This window comes from Setaria italica, chromosome V (assembly GCF_000263155.2).
Source record: "Setaria italica strain Yugu1 chromosome V, Setaria_italica_v2.0, whole genome shotgun sequence".
In the NCBI taxonomy this organism is placed as follows: domain Eukaryota; kingdom Viridiplantae; phylum Streptophyta; class Magnoliopsida; order Poales; family Poaceae; genus Setaria; species Setaria italica.
Window position 1 is genome coordinate 2,724,532 of NC_028454.1, and position 13,977 is coordinate 2,738,508.

The 13,977-nt window shown below is 40.9% G+C and overlaps 2 protein-coding genes and 1 pseudogene across 2 annotated transcripts; 1 reads left to right on the top strand and 2 right to left on the bottom strand.

Annotated features, from left to right (window-relative positions):
• The first annotated feature begins 4,555 nt into the window (after positions 1-4,555).
• LOC111257178 lies at positions 4,556-5,059 on the top strand (annotated as a pseudogene).
• Positions 5,060-6,475: 1,416 nt separating this feature from the next.
• On the bottom strand, positions 6,476-7,467 carry LOC111257462. The gene is made up of 3 exons (XM_022827269.1): positions 7,286-7,467; positions 6,931-7,069; positions 6,476-6,805 (listed from the first exon to the last, which is right to left on the bottom strand). The coding sequence occupies exons 1-3, from the start codon at positions 7,435-7,437 to the stop codon at positions 6,710-6,712; spliced, it is 387 nt and encodes a 128-aa protein (XP_022683004.1). The 5' UTR covers positions 7,438-7,467; the 3' UTR covers positions 6,476-6,709.
• On the bottom strand, positions 7,206-11,639 carry LOC101768955 (kinetochore protein NDC80 homolog). Its single transcript, XM_004967522.4, has 4 exons — positions 10,434-11,639; positions 9,345-9,591; positions 7,878-8,024; positions 7,206-7,773 (listed from the first exon to the last, which is right to left on the bottom strand). The coding sequence occupies exons 1-4, from the start codon at positions 11,576-11,578 to the stop codon at positions 7,558-7,560; spliced, it is 1,755 nt and encodes a 584-aa protein (XP_004967579.1). The 5' UTR covers positions 11,579-11,639; the 3' UTR covers positions 7,206-7,557.
• Between the last annotated feature and the right edge of the window lie 2,338 nt (positions 11,640-13,977).

Sequence of the window (13,977 nt, forward strand, 5' to 3'; positions counted from 1 at the left end):
TGTAACATGATCCATCTGCATGCAAATCTGAAAAAAAGTCATAACTTCTAAACCGAGCATCTAAATTAAATTTAATTGCACCATTATATTTTTAGATAAGACCTTCAAAATAAGACCCCACTTGACTATGTTTTGATAATATTGTTTAAAAATATTTTTTAATAGATTAATTAGTTCTGATTCATGCGAACAAATGCTTTAACATCACGAATAAAAAATTAAACATGACAAACCTATAATGCAAACAAAAAGACTGTACATCACGAACAAAAGATTAAGCATGATAAATAAAATAGTGGTATACCGCAAACAAAAATATTGAATATCATGGACAATCGACTGTACATGGAAAATATGGAATAGGAACATCATGAATAAATAACTTAGTCTACACTTCGAACAACTTATTCTACAAAATAACAAATAACATAATAACCTAATTATTCAGTCATGAAAAAAAACATGAACATAAATAATTGAACATCATGAACATGGAAAAGCCCACATCTTCGAACAACTTAGTCCAAAAAACTAACAAATAATTTAGAATCATGTCTAAAAGTTTAACATAGATTCACCCGCAACCAAATTATTCGTACAGATGAATACTTTAATCTAAAAGACGAACAAATAATTTAACATAGCAAAGAAATTAGTTTACTAGATGAAAAAATGACTTTACGCATGAATAAATCATTCTCAGGTGAACAAAATACGTATAGAACATAATACAAACTTGATGTTCTAAACAAACAAATATGTATCGCCAAATAAAGATATACAAACCAAAATAAATTATAAAAGCTTACAAAATAGAGATGTGTACACTTTGAACAAATTAAATGAACCTACAGAACAAAACAACTATACACGTCGAACAATTTACACAAATTTAAAGATGTATAAGTTATACAAACTTACGGAATAAAATTTTATACACCTAAAACAATTTATATAAACATGCATAACAAAATAGTCATGCGCGTCGAATAAATTGCACGAACTCACAGAATAAAACAATATGCAAGGAAATAAAAGAGATAATAAATAAAGTGAATAATATAAAAGCACTAATAATAAATTTAAAAGAAATATTTTTTAAAAAAAACAATATAATAATCAATAATAATAATAATAAATTTAAAGTATAAGGAAATAATAAAAAAGATAATACAATAATGAATAATAGTAATATTTTAATAAATCTAAAATAAAATGGAAGAGGTAAATAATAAAATAATATGAAATAATAAATTAGAAAAATATAAATGAAAATGAAAATTAATATAATAATTAGTGGAAATAGTTCACCATAAACAAAATACTATAATCTAACATCAATATGTGTGAACAAATAAAGTAGCAGAATGGAAGAAATAAGAAAATCGTCTCCAACAGAATAATACTTGAAACTGTTCACCATAGTTCAAATGAACAGTATGCGCTACTGGAAAATGAATAGTTCACCATAGTTTTAAGGGTATACATATTTGTTCTGTGAGTTTGTATCATATGTTCGATACGTATGATTATTTTGTTTCACTGGTTTGTATAATTTGTTCCATGTGTACATATCTTCCGGAAAAAAATGCCACCTTGATTAAAAAAATATGAATAAAAAATCCAGATATAGTCAAGCGGGATTTTTTTGTTAAGGTTTTATCGTAAGAAATCTAATGGTGCAATCGGAATTTAATTTTGATGCTCGATGTAAGATTTATGGTTTTTTTAAGTTCCAAACAGTTTTGTATATAGGATGGCATCATCACTTTTGTCTATCTTGCATGCATCCAATTTGGCGACTTCATGGTGCCATTCAATTCAAGACTTCTATCAAACTAATTTCCACTTAGCGCATTTTACTCTTTGCTTTGTCAGACACTAAAAAATACTTTTGTTTAATTAAACCTTGCTTAAATTAGTGACACAGTCACACAACGACTCTTTTTAGGCTATGGTCCTTTCCTGTAAGGGGTATCAAGAACTTGATATTGTAGATAGTTGTAGTTTGTTGCCATTCTAGGGACTCCTATTACATATTCATGATCTGGGTTTCTTCGATTCAGCAAGATTCAGCTATTGCTCTCCATCTCTACCTGCTCTCTTGATTCGATTTCGCGTGGTTCTTCTTGTACTACCTATTTTGATTTCTTGTTTTTAGGGCTAGTGTTGTTTGCGATGGTGTGGAGCCAAGGTGAGCCAGGCGGAAGGGAATACCAATGCGGCCAAGCAGCACATTGCCACATCCAACTATCCAAGTCATCATCACAACTCACAAAGTCACAATCAGTAGCTCTGTTGGAGCTCTAAGGCGCTCTTGATTCTTAGAAGGAACCAAGGTCTCTGGTAATGGTGGTCGTCGCCGATACAAATGGGCAACCTTGTCTCGCAGTGCATCGGGAGGGGCGTCGGCACGCGATGTCTGGTTGTGGTCCAGGATTGCAACCGGATGAGGCTGGAGGAACACAGTGGGGTCACCAAGCTAATGATCAACGCGCCGGGGCACGTGGTGGCTTGCGCCTCTGACGTGATGAGGGAGTGACGGGTACGAGCAATGGCGGCCGATGAGCTCCAGCATGGCGGTGAGGTGTGTCTCCTCGAGCCTGCTAGCCGCACGCCCAGGGTGCAGCTGAGCGACCGTGAGGTCCCAAGCCATCAGGCTGAGACCCATCGGGCTGTTGGTCTCAGAGAAGAAGAAATCTAGGAAGAGCATGCCCGCCGGTGGCAAGGTCTTCTCGGTGGTCAACGATAAGGAGGACTCGAGTGAACAAGGAAAGGAGGCTCTATGTGCTGGTAAACGGGCTCAGAATCATTATGAGATTCAGCCCTGGTAGTGGAGGCCCGCCCTGGGTACTATCTATGAGGCCTAGATTTGTTAAAAGGGGAATGAATTTTTTTTCTTCTGATTTGTTTCAGAGATAGATAGAATAGAAAATATAGGCCTAGATTAGGCCTAGTTTTTTTTTTCTTTGGACGTGGTTAGGTGTCGCTGAAGGTGACAATTCTGCAATTCTCATCTTCTATCCGGTGCTAATTGTTTCCGTCCATGTTGGATGCATGCAACACGCACGCACGAATTAGTGGGCCATTTTCAGCCCAATAATTAGCGCACACAAGACCATTTTCGTGATGCTATTATGAGCTGGTGCATGCATGCAAGAGGAGACAAAACTAATGATGTCATCCCACATGCGAAATCGTTTGGAACTTAAAAAAGCTATAAATCTTACACCGAGTATCAAAATTAAATTCTAATTACACAATTAGGTTTCTTACAATAAAATCTTCACAACAAGATCCCACTTGAATATATTTTGATGGATTTTTTTATTTACCTTTATTAATTAAGGTTGCATATTTTCTGCGAGACACGCGGAACAAATTCTACAAACTCATGGAATAAAACAATCATAAACATCGAACAAATTATACGAAGTCACAGAATAAAAATGGATACCCACATGCATGCAGTTTTGAAATTAAAAAAAATCAAAAATTATAAACCAAGCATCCAAATTGGATTCCGATTGCACAACCGTATTTCTTTTGACAACATCTTCGAAACAAGATCACACTTGACTATGTTTGGGTAAAAAATTTTGAAACCATTTTCTAATTAAAAAATTAATTTTGATTACAACGAAAAAATAATTGAATAACTAGAACAAACGATTATCTAATGCGGACAAACAGATAATCATGATGAACAAATAATTGTAAATAATGAATAAAATATTGAACATAAGGAAAACGGTATGATGCAAATAAAAAAGATGTGCAAATAATAATATACTCAAATAAAAGATTGAAAATTTGATATTGTAAGAAAAAATAGTAGAATATGAGGATAAAGTTGGAAGAGTTTTTTCCATATACATATATTTGAAACAAATTATACGAACTCAAGGAACAAATTATACTCATAGAACAAAGTAAATGAACTCACATAACAAAAATAAATACATCTTGAAAAAATTATATGCGCTCTCGAAATAAAATAGTAGTACATATTGAACAAAATATATGAACTAACGGAATAAAAGATCTATATACCTTAAAAAAATTGTAAGAACTCATAGAAGAAGTATTTATACAGATAAAACAAATTACATAAACTCATGGAATAAAAATTTGTACACTTTAAACAAGTGCATTATAGACATATAACAATATTGTAATTCACAAATCTCCATGGCTGACTAGTTCAGTCTATAAAGTGAAAAAATAATTTAACACATGAATCTACATGGTTGACTAGTTCGTATCATGATAGGCAAACAAAAAAAATAAATATGATGAACACAAAATGGTACAATGCGAACAAAAAGATTGTGCATCACGAACATTTGATTGTACAGGACAAAAATAAAAACTGGACATCGTGAACAAATAAATCCATATCACCGAACAACTTAGTCTACAAAACTAAATAAATACTTTAGAACAAATCAGTCTAAAAAAACTAGAACCACACGTAAACTAGTTAGTATTATATATGAATAATTGAGTTCATATGGCGACCAAATGCCAGTAATGGTGTTCGTCGTCGATACAGATGGGCAATCTTGTCTCGCAGGGAGTCGGGAGGGGCGCCGGCATGCGACCTCTGGTTCTGGTGCGGGACGGTAGCCGGACGAGGGTGGAGGAACACACTGGGGTCGCTGAGCTGATGATCGACACGTCGGGGCATGTGGTGGCTTGCGCCTTTGACGTGATAAGGGAGCGGCGGGTGCGGGCGATGGCGGCTGATGAGCTCCTGCATGGCGGTGAGGTGTATCTCCTCGTGCATGCCAACCGTGAGTCCGGGGCGCGGCTGAGCGACCGTGAGGTTCTAGGCCATCGGGTTGTTGGTCTCAAAGAAGAAGAAATCAAGGAAGAGGATGCCCACCGACAGCAAGGTCAGCAAGGTCTTCCCGTTGACCTTCCCGATGGTCAACGGTGAGGAGGACGCGAGTGAAGAAGGAAAGGAGGTTCTATATGCCAGAAATGGGCTCAGGATCATTATGGGATTGAGCCCAGGCAATGGAGGTCCGCCTTGGATACAATGTACGAGACCTAGATTTGTTCAGAAGAAAATGAATTTTTTTCTTCAAATTTGTTTCAGAGAGAGATAGAATAGGAAATCTGATTCTTTCATTCACGCAACTTTTTTGCTTGTTCTTTCTTCCCGGTGAGGATGGGAGGAGAAGTTCAAGTTGTGCATACACTTTGTAAAGATTTAACCCCTTAACGTAGTCGTATGAGAAATGCCAATATTAATAGTTGACGGAGGTGATATTTTTCACCCTGTGTTTGTTGAATTAGTCTAGAGACCCAATGTAAATTGAAGTGTTTTGGTTTTCGTTGATTTCCTAATCCTTTTCTTCCAACGACTTCAAAGAAGATAGAAAACGACTTATAAAAAGATGCCAATATTGAAGAATTCGACACGCATTAGAGCATCTCCAGCAGTCTCCCTTGCCTCGATCCAACTCTCCCTAAATAAAATAGTGCTCCACCAGTCTCCCTTTATCTTTTCCTTTTTCCAATAATTATTAGGACAACCCAATAATTCATCACAACTCTCCCTAAATAAAGGAGGAGTTGTGACTCTCTCAATACGGTAGTTGGATTGGGAGAGGATTATTGGGAGACTGCAAAAATTACTCTCCTAATAACGGTGAAACTGAAACCGTGAAAGTGATATTGGATATCCCTAACTAGTTATTGGAAAAATTTTATCGGGGGAATGCTAGAGATGCTCTTATATACGTAATTACGTACACAGAAAGGGCTAATGCCATTGGGAAGTTGGGAGTAGATGGTCAGTTGTACCCGAGCGGCAAGATGAGAATGGGTATTCTTTTGCGCGAAAAACAGATTGAATGGGACTAGTTACTACCGTCATTGCAATCTTATAAGACTTAACAGCAGAGTTTTTTTTTTAAAAAAAAAAGCACTGTCGACCAAGCCTTAAGTATTGAATCTATACATAGTCCACTAAAAAAAATCTTTAGAGCACGTACAATGTTTACTGTTTAGCTCGATGATAGTAGTTAAGATCAGTTCTGATCATAACTCCACTTCATGAGCATCAGATTTTCTTGTGGCACATCATTTAATGAGAATGAAACATTTGTTAAGACTATCCTGATACAACCCGCCTATTGCGTAGTAAAAACTCGATGTTGTTTCTTACACATAATCGATTAATTATTTCATCTACTGTATAGGTGACAATTGACCCAAAGCCTCTTAGTTGTCCTGCTTACAGCTGAATTCTCTTTTTCTGACTCTATCACTTATCATAAAAATCATATATGACACTCATTCAATGTTCATAATACTACGTATTGGGAACAGACTTGAAGCATGTTTGGTAAAGCTTCTCCTGCTTCCGATTCAACAAGAAAAGTGATTTTCTGAAAAAAGTGATTCTTTGTCTACAAGTGATTCTCCTCATAACATGGTATTTCTCTAAATGTTGCATCCAATATGTGTATATGGTTATATGTGTTCTAAAATTGTTCTCAGTTGCAACTCTTCTGGAAATTGATATTTGATCAGTTTGGAGTTTGGTTTGGAGTTCTGCATTTGGAATGTTGACGTGCATCTTGAATGCATTACTCTTGACCAAATATAGAGTACATCCCACAGGAATGCAAGCTGCAATACATTTTGATCTGTGTTCACTGTGGCACTAAAACTTCATTTCTAAATGCTAACATAATCACCGTTTTGTTTGCCAAAAAACTTCAATCGGAAGTCTTACGCCAAAAACTCCAATTGGAAGTCTGACGCCACTATCTTCTTTTGGTAGCATAATCTGAATGCAGAGCAGCAACATAAAGCAAAGGTAACTGTGAGAAATCATGGCATAAGAATATTTTTCCATCGTCAACCTAAACCAATGTCAAACTAACAGCAGAACAGATAGACTAGATCCAGAACCTTCAAGCATTTGCCGAATGGAGGATACATCTGAACGCAGTGCACCCCCACCCTGGATTTTACACGCTTAGTAACACAAACACTTGCAACCTTGATGGTTCTGGACGGCTTGATTGCAATGTTGCAACCAACGTACTGACTGCATATGATAGGATACGTTACCATCAAAGATCAATTGCACCAAAATTACAAAAGCATCATCTACAATTCTACACTTCAGATTGATCACAGTAGCAGGAATGTCAAGTGAGGTGGAGTAATGCCATACAACCATATAAGGACAAATGCACAAATTAAGCACTCATAGGATAAATGCACGAGTACTCACAGGATAAAGGCATAAGGGCAGTTATACCTTATGTTGTAGTAAGGTAGCATGGGATATGTTGTTCGGCAATACCTAAGACACAATAATAAGATCAAAGCTTCTCTCAAGTACACCTCAATGGTGACTAAAGCGATATATACAGCCACAGCAACAACCAAGTAATAATAGCCACTCAGCATTCATGTAATTAGCTCCTTCAGGTGAAACGAACTAACATAGACCATAGCGATGATCTTATGACCTCAAGGAAGCGCAGCTGGTCAGAAGGGGAATCAGCAATTTATTATGAAATTCTCTAATCATTCAGATATGAGGACTGGCGGTGATGTCTTGGATACCAAAGAGGCGATATAATCTGCAGCTTCATAAAGCTCCTTCCTCCTCTGAGCAATTGTTGCTTCCATGAACTCTTTATGCTCAGCAATTGAATCAAGCAGTTGCAGCAGCTCTGTAGCAGCTGCCTGAGTTTCTTCATCATTTTTTAGTATTGCATCTTGGAGCCTCTTCTCCGAATTCTATCAAATCCAATAGAATTTATTTTAAATTATTTGATTGCGAATGTGTTAAGCTAATAAAAGAACACATTTTAAGTAATTAACAAAACAAATATGATAAGTACCTTCAAAAATTCGTCTGCCTCCATTTCCACCGACCTCATTGCATTGTACTTCTTCTCCAACTCATCTTTCATTCGTCTAGCATCAGCTGTGCATCTTGAGTCATCATTTATGATTTCACCATCCAGCAAATTCAAACGAGCAACCATCTAGACAACAGTAAATACAAAAACAACTTGAGCTGTATGGTAAAAGCCAGGGCCAAGCTCTTCTCCATAAAATAATTGTTTAGGATCACCATGAAAACAGACTGGGACAAGGAATTCAAGAACACTCAAAAAAAGGCTGCAAGCCAGAGTAACATAAGTGATGAAATGCTACAACACGAGGGCAAAAAGAAATAAAACCCATTTTCTAATATTTGACAACGGCTACAACACTTGACTGATTGGCATAGTCATCATTTTATTTCTCTGACTCTGTGAATTAGATAGTCTCCAAGATACTCATTAACCATGCATATATAAAAGTTGTAATGCAGTTCTTTCAGACACTGCGACGGCTCATTTTGTTTTGCCGGTAGTACAAATTCAATTCAGATAAAGGGTGGAAGGACATACACATACATGTTAAAAAATAAATCATGCCCTGCTCTTACAAAAAGAACTGATCTTTACAAAAGACAGATTAGATAGCCCTCAAACCTAATCACAACACATCAGTATAGTCCATGAGACAAATCCAAAATCTGATTTACAATAAATTTACAATAACAGCAAAATTGAATTTTCACAAGTCAAATCCATTCTTCGTGTTTACTTCACCATAAATTTATGCGTAAATATGTATTAAGATAAAAGCGTTGTAGGACATCTGCCTAATTTTTAACAAACTGATGATGCACACTGCCCCACTACTCTGGTGAAAAGGCAGATCATTCGAAAAGGCATATATTAGTAGATTACATAACCCTCAAGTCATATCACAACACATCAAAGTATAATCATGACATAAATACAAATTTCAATTTCCAAAAACAGCAAGCGGCATTCTTCCTGATTTTAGTAACTAAAACAGCTTAAAAGGCTTGATTACAGGTAAATCCTGCCATGAATACTAGAAGGACCAGCGAGAAAGCTTTACCAAGTTGAAGTAACTGACTGTCTGACTCTAGAAACTGGTCTACATCAACATCCAACTAATCATTTATGTGTCGATACATCATCATAACATATCACAAGAAAATACACCAAAATTGTGTAATTACTAACTTGAGTAGCCTATTTAAAAATTGGGAACTGCACTAGTTCTCTGATGATCATTTGAATAGTCTGGTCAATACCCATTAAACCATATACAGAAAACTTCTAATGCAGTTCTTTCCAACAATGTGATGAGTTATATCATTTGATCAATAGTAGTAATTATTTCAGAACAAGAATAACAAATCAAAGAGGGGCAAACTAATTTCAGATCACATTCATTCTGAAATACAAAATGCAATGTACTGTTTGTAAGGATGGACTTACCTTGTCATGTTTAGTCTGGAGACTGGAAATATTACTCTTTTCCTCCTCTAGGATTTTAGCACTTCCTTGCAACTGCTTTTGTAGATCAACTGACTCTGCAAGATTTGAGACAATGATCCTTTTGTTCTCCTCGGCATGAGCCATAAGTGCAGGTTTCAGTACTGTTTTGTAACCGGGGCCTAGGATCTCAGCAGGTGAGGATCCTTTTGAATTTATCATGTACTGAAAATCAATAACAGGTTTCAACCTGAAAATTGGGCCAGCAGAGTAAAAATGAGAACAGAATACAAACAGACTTAACAAAAGTAGTTGGTAATGCAAATACTGACGACAAAACCACACTAAAAATATCACATCTCAATCTTTGTTTGTTTCTATCTTTAGTTAACCAAACAGCAACAAATGAAACACATTATGTCTGCTGGCTATTCAAGAGCCCAAAATTTTACTAAAATATTTCCCAAATTTCTTTGAAACAAATCATTTAGCCCCCACATAATCACTGGCTCAATAAGTTTCACCGTTGAAAGTCACAGGATTCACTGTTTGGCATAAACCTAATTAAAAATTTGTATATGCAGCCAAACTATCTTATACTGATGGCCATGTGCCAGTCTAATTATTTAAGTAGTTAAGGACCAAAGCTGATTAAGAAAACAATAGATTTGTTAATGTACATAAATTACTTCTCAACATTGTTCATTGACTTTCTTTCACAATGATTTTGTCTATAAGTTCTCAGGGGTTCTGTAACACCTCTACCGTGCTGATTTATGTTCCATTCATTATGATCAGGGAAACATCCAAACATATCATCCCCAAAAGCTATCAGGCCAAGATAATTAATTTTTCATACATTAGATGCTTTGCTGATCACGAACAGATAGTGGTCCACCGGCACTCTAAATTTAAGCCATTGAACCTCAAGGATAAATGATAAATCTGGATGCAATAGGTAAAACAAGAATGATATGATTAGCATCATTCCTAGGTGCATCTGCAGACAATAGGTTAATTGGTCCGAGTAGAATGGAGAAATAAATTCAAAAAAATGAAGAAATTACAGTAGAAATTTTAGCACATTCATACCTTTTGAGGGCTTGGTTGCATTGCTCGGCGAGTCCCTCAAGCTCCTCGAGCTTGGTAACCAGCTTGGCTTCTAGCTCCCAGGCCTTATCCTCCAGTGCCGCTTTCCCATTTTCAGCATTGGCAATGTCACGTTCAATCACCAGCATCTCCCTGTGCATCCTCTCCATATCCCTCACATTCACCGCCTGACCATCCACCTTCTTCAGTAGCTCCTCGTTTTCAGCAGCAGTGCGTCGAGCATCCAACACTTTTGCCTCCAACTCCTTTTCCAGATCCACCAACGCCTCTTCCCTTTCGTCGATCTTAGTTTTCCAGGTCTTCACCACCGCCTCAAACTTGTGAACGTCTGCAGTTAAGGTCTCCTTCTGCGCCTCCAGTGCCTCCCGCCTCGAGGGACCAGAGGTGAGCTTATTCACCTCGGCTTCCAATTCCTGCGCCTCCTTCTCCAGAGCACGGAACTTTGCAACGGCAGCCTCACCGTCCATCCGGGCTTTGGAGAGGTACTCCTCGTCGAGGGCTTCGACAGCGTCGTCGTCCCCCGACAAGAAGTGGCAGTAGCCCTGGGTGGTGTAGAGCAGCAGGTCGTTGGGTGGGGCTTCGGCGGCGGAAGAGGCATCCGCATCGGAGTACTGGGCGAAGAGGGTGAGCCAGTGGAGTACGGCGAGGACCGGCGGCCACGAGTGCGGGGTACCGGGGGCCTTGAGCGCGGAGCGGGTGATCTTGTGGGGGCATCCGAGCAAGCGGAGGGCCTGGATGAGGTCGTCCTCGAAGGTCGCCTCGTTGGGAGGGAAGTCGATGCGCTCGAGGAGGAGGCGGAGCGCGGCCTGGATGTCACGCGCGGCGGGGAGCGGCCCGCGGAGCGTGAGGGCGGGGGAGAGGTAACCGTTGACGATGCGGAGCGCGGCGGCCTGCGTGGCCCGGTCAGAGAAGTTGGGGGCAGCGCCGACGCCCACACCGACGGAGGAAGCGGGGCGGCTGCTGCAGAGGCTGGCGGCGTCGGAGTCGCGGCGGGAGAAGGCGGAGTCGAGGTTGCGGATAGGGATGGCGCTGGAGTCCAGCGCCGGGGTGGCATCGATCGCGGAGGGCGCCAGGGAGGACTTGGGGAGCCGCCGCCCGCCGCCGCCGCCGCCGCCACCACGGCGCATGGTCGCCGCGGATCTTGAGATTTTGGGGGGAGGTTTTGGATTTTTGGAATGGAGCGGCGGCAGTGGAATGGAATGTAGTTTCATTTTTGCGTGAAAGCCCTTGTGATATTGACTAAACGGTAATGCTGACGTCCGGAATATAGTTAAGGGCATGTTTGATGCCCATCTAGCAGCTAAATTTTGCTTAATAACTTTAGCCAAAGCTATTTGAATACCATTGCTAAACAGCATTTAATGAGCTGTAAAAAGACCTATCTACCCTTATTAATGGTATCCTTCCTTTCCTCTCTCTTCTCCCTCCTCTCTCTCCTTCCTCCTCCTGCTGGACGACTCGCTCGTCGAGCTCCCGCCGCCGCCGAAGCTACCTACGGCACCCCTAGTAGCAGCAGCAGCACGCCGGCCGCCGGTCTCCGGCGATCGCCGCTACAACCCAACGCCGAGCGCCCTCGCCGTCCTCTTCCACTTGCGCTCGTGGTCCTCGCAGCTGCCTGCTTCGAGCTCGCTTGGCGCGTCGACGCGCCGGACCGCGACGCGCTCATCCGGGGGTTGCGATGGCGGGGATGGTGGATCCGGTGGTGACGGAGATGGATCCGGTGGTAGAGCCCGGACCACCGTGCCACTGGCGTTGGGGATGGATTCGGGAAGAACGGCGGCGGGGAAAACGGATGGCGCAAGAGGGGGTGCGGCGGATTGGGTAGGAGCCGGTGACGGGGATGGCCTGGAGGAGTCAGTGGCGGCGGATGCGTTTCAGTGACATCCACGGCTACCCAGCCGCCCCCGCCGACATGCGTGTCGGCAGCACCGGCGGACCCGCGCTAGGCCTCCGCCATGGTCGGGCGGGGGGCCGCATGTGGGCCGGTGGCCGCCCCGAGCACCACTACCGGCGGGTCTTGCGGCAGTAGAGCGGCGGCAAGGATGGCCTGGAGGAGCCGACGGCGGCGATGCGTAGGGCGGCGGCGGCGGCAGATGCGTGCGGAGGCGTCTGGTGCGGGTGCAGATGGGGATAGGGAAGAGAGAAGGTGCGCAGGGGGGAGACAAGCAATAAATGAGGAGCATAGGTTGTCCAGCCCACCTTTTAGCAAGTTTTAGCAACCAAAAAACTTGCTAAAGTGCTAAACTTTAGCAACTTTTAGTAACGGTGTTTGGCAGTTTAGCAGCTAAAAGTTGCTAAAATTTAGCTACTAAAGTTTAGCAAGGGGTATCCAGATACCCCTAAGCATCGATGTTGTAACTATTATTTCCGTGTATATTTTACAGTGAATGTTGCATGAAACATAATATTCATATTGCGGTGGGAATTTTCTATCCCAGAGTCGAACGGTGTAATCATTTTTGCATATTTTTTAACGTTGCAACTATATATTTTCGATGTTACAAATGTTTTATTTTGATGTTGCAACGGAACGTCTGATGGGAAAATTCTGATGTCAGGTCTGTGCCGTTGACTAAATAAAGAAAAAAAAAGAGAGGGATAACGATATTGGCGATAAAAATGATTGCACGTATCATATTATGGGCCAAAATGGTTGAAAGTAGGCTCGATTAAAGATTGAGCTGGCCCACTAGGTTTGACATCAGTTGGCCACCTTGATATTTGCCATTTTTATTTTTCCAAACTTATTTTATCGTGCAATATAAGAACGGTTAAGCACGGCAAATGACAAAACAATGATTTTAACTTTACCTTATACTAATAGGGAAGGTTGTGAAATTCATACGTGTTCATATAGCTTGGGTAAATTGAACATGCAGTATGATCTGCTAGCATGTCATCCTGACGTCGTCTAAGCACCTTTAGAGTATTTACGAAGTGAATAAGGGATTCTATATATACCTCAATCTAGCTCATGAGTCAGTACCGAGCCAGGCCAACCATACTTATGGAGTGCAGAGATGTTGATTGGCAAAACTGCAGCCCATGATGCAGACTGGACTTAGTGATATTTGGTATGCTGTAAGTAGAGTAGTCTTACCTTGCATCTAGAATGTGGTAGAGTTACCACTGCTTTTTATTTGGCCTCGACGCTTCCCCACCGCTGGCTGCATCCTCCCACACCGCGTCTCGAGCCGCGGTGGGAGCCTGCGCCACTCACACGCGCGCACCGCAAACTATGATGCCACCGCGCACTCAGTCCACATCTTTCCTTCTCTTTCTTTCTTCTTCTTCCTTCGAACAGAAACTGAACCGAGCTTCTCGGGCCAAATCCACCATCCTCCCTCCAAAAAATCAAATCGCCACCACGCACACCTCCTTCACCTCCTAAGCTTCATCCTCCACCACTTCTAGCCCGCCGCCATGGCTCTAGCTCGAGCTCCACCCCCGTCGTCGATCTTCACCCTTCGGACACCGTCTGCGCCAACCAACCATTCAAATCGAACCGTGGTGAGCCACTGATACT

Bases quoted from the DNA above. Each gene is read 5' to 3' on its own strand.
- LOC111257462 (XM_022827269.1), bottom strand. From the start codon at position 7,437: ATGCTGAGTGGCTATTATTACTTGGTTGTTGCTGTGGCTGTATATATC. The intron at 7,070-7,285 runs GTATAACTGCCC...TATCATATGCAG, and splicing joins CTACCTTACTACAACATAAG to TCAGTACGTTGGTTGCAACA. The intron at 6,806-6,930 runs GTTCTGGATCTA...CTCTGCATTCAG, and splicing joins CATTCGGCAAATGCTTGAAG to ATTATGCTACCAAAAGAAGA.
- LOC101768955 (XM_004967522.4), bottom strand. From the start codon at position 11,578: ATGCGCCGTGGTGGCGGCGGCGGCGGCGGCGGGCGGCGGCTCCCCAAG. The intron at 9,592-10,433 runs GTATGAATGTGC...CCCAATTTTCAG, and splicing joins TGCAACCAAGCCCTCAAAAG to GTTGAAACCTGTTATTGATT. The intron at 8,025-9,344 runs GTAAGTCCATCC...ACTGTTGTCTAG, and splicing joins TCCAGACTAAACATGACAAG to ATGGTTGCTCGTTTGAATTT.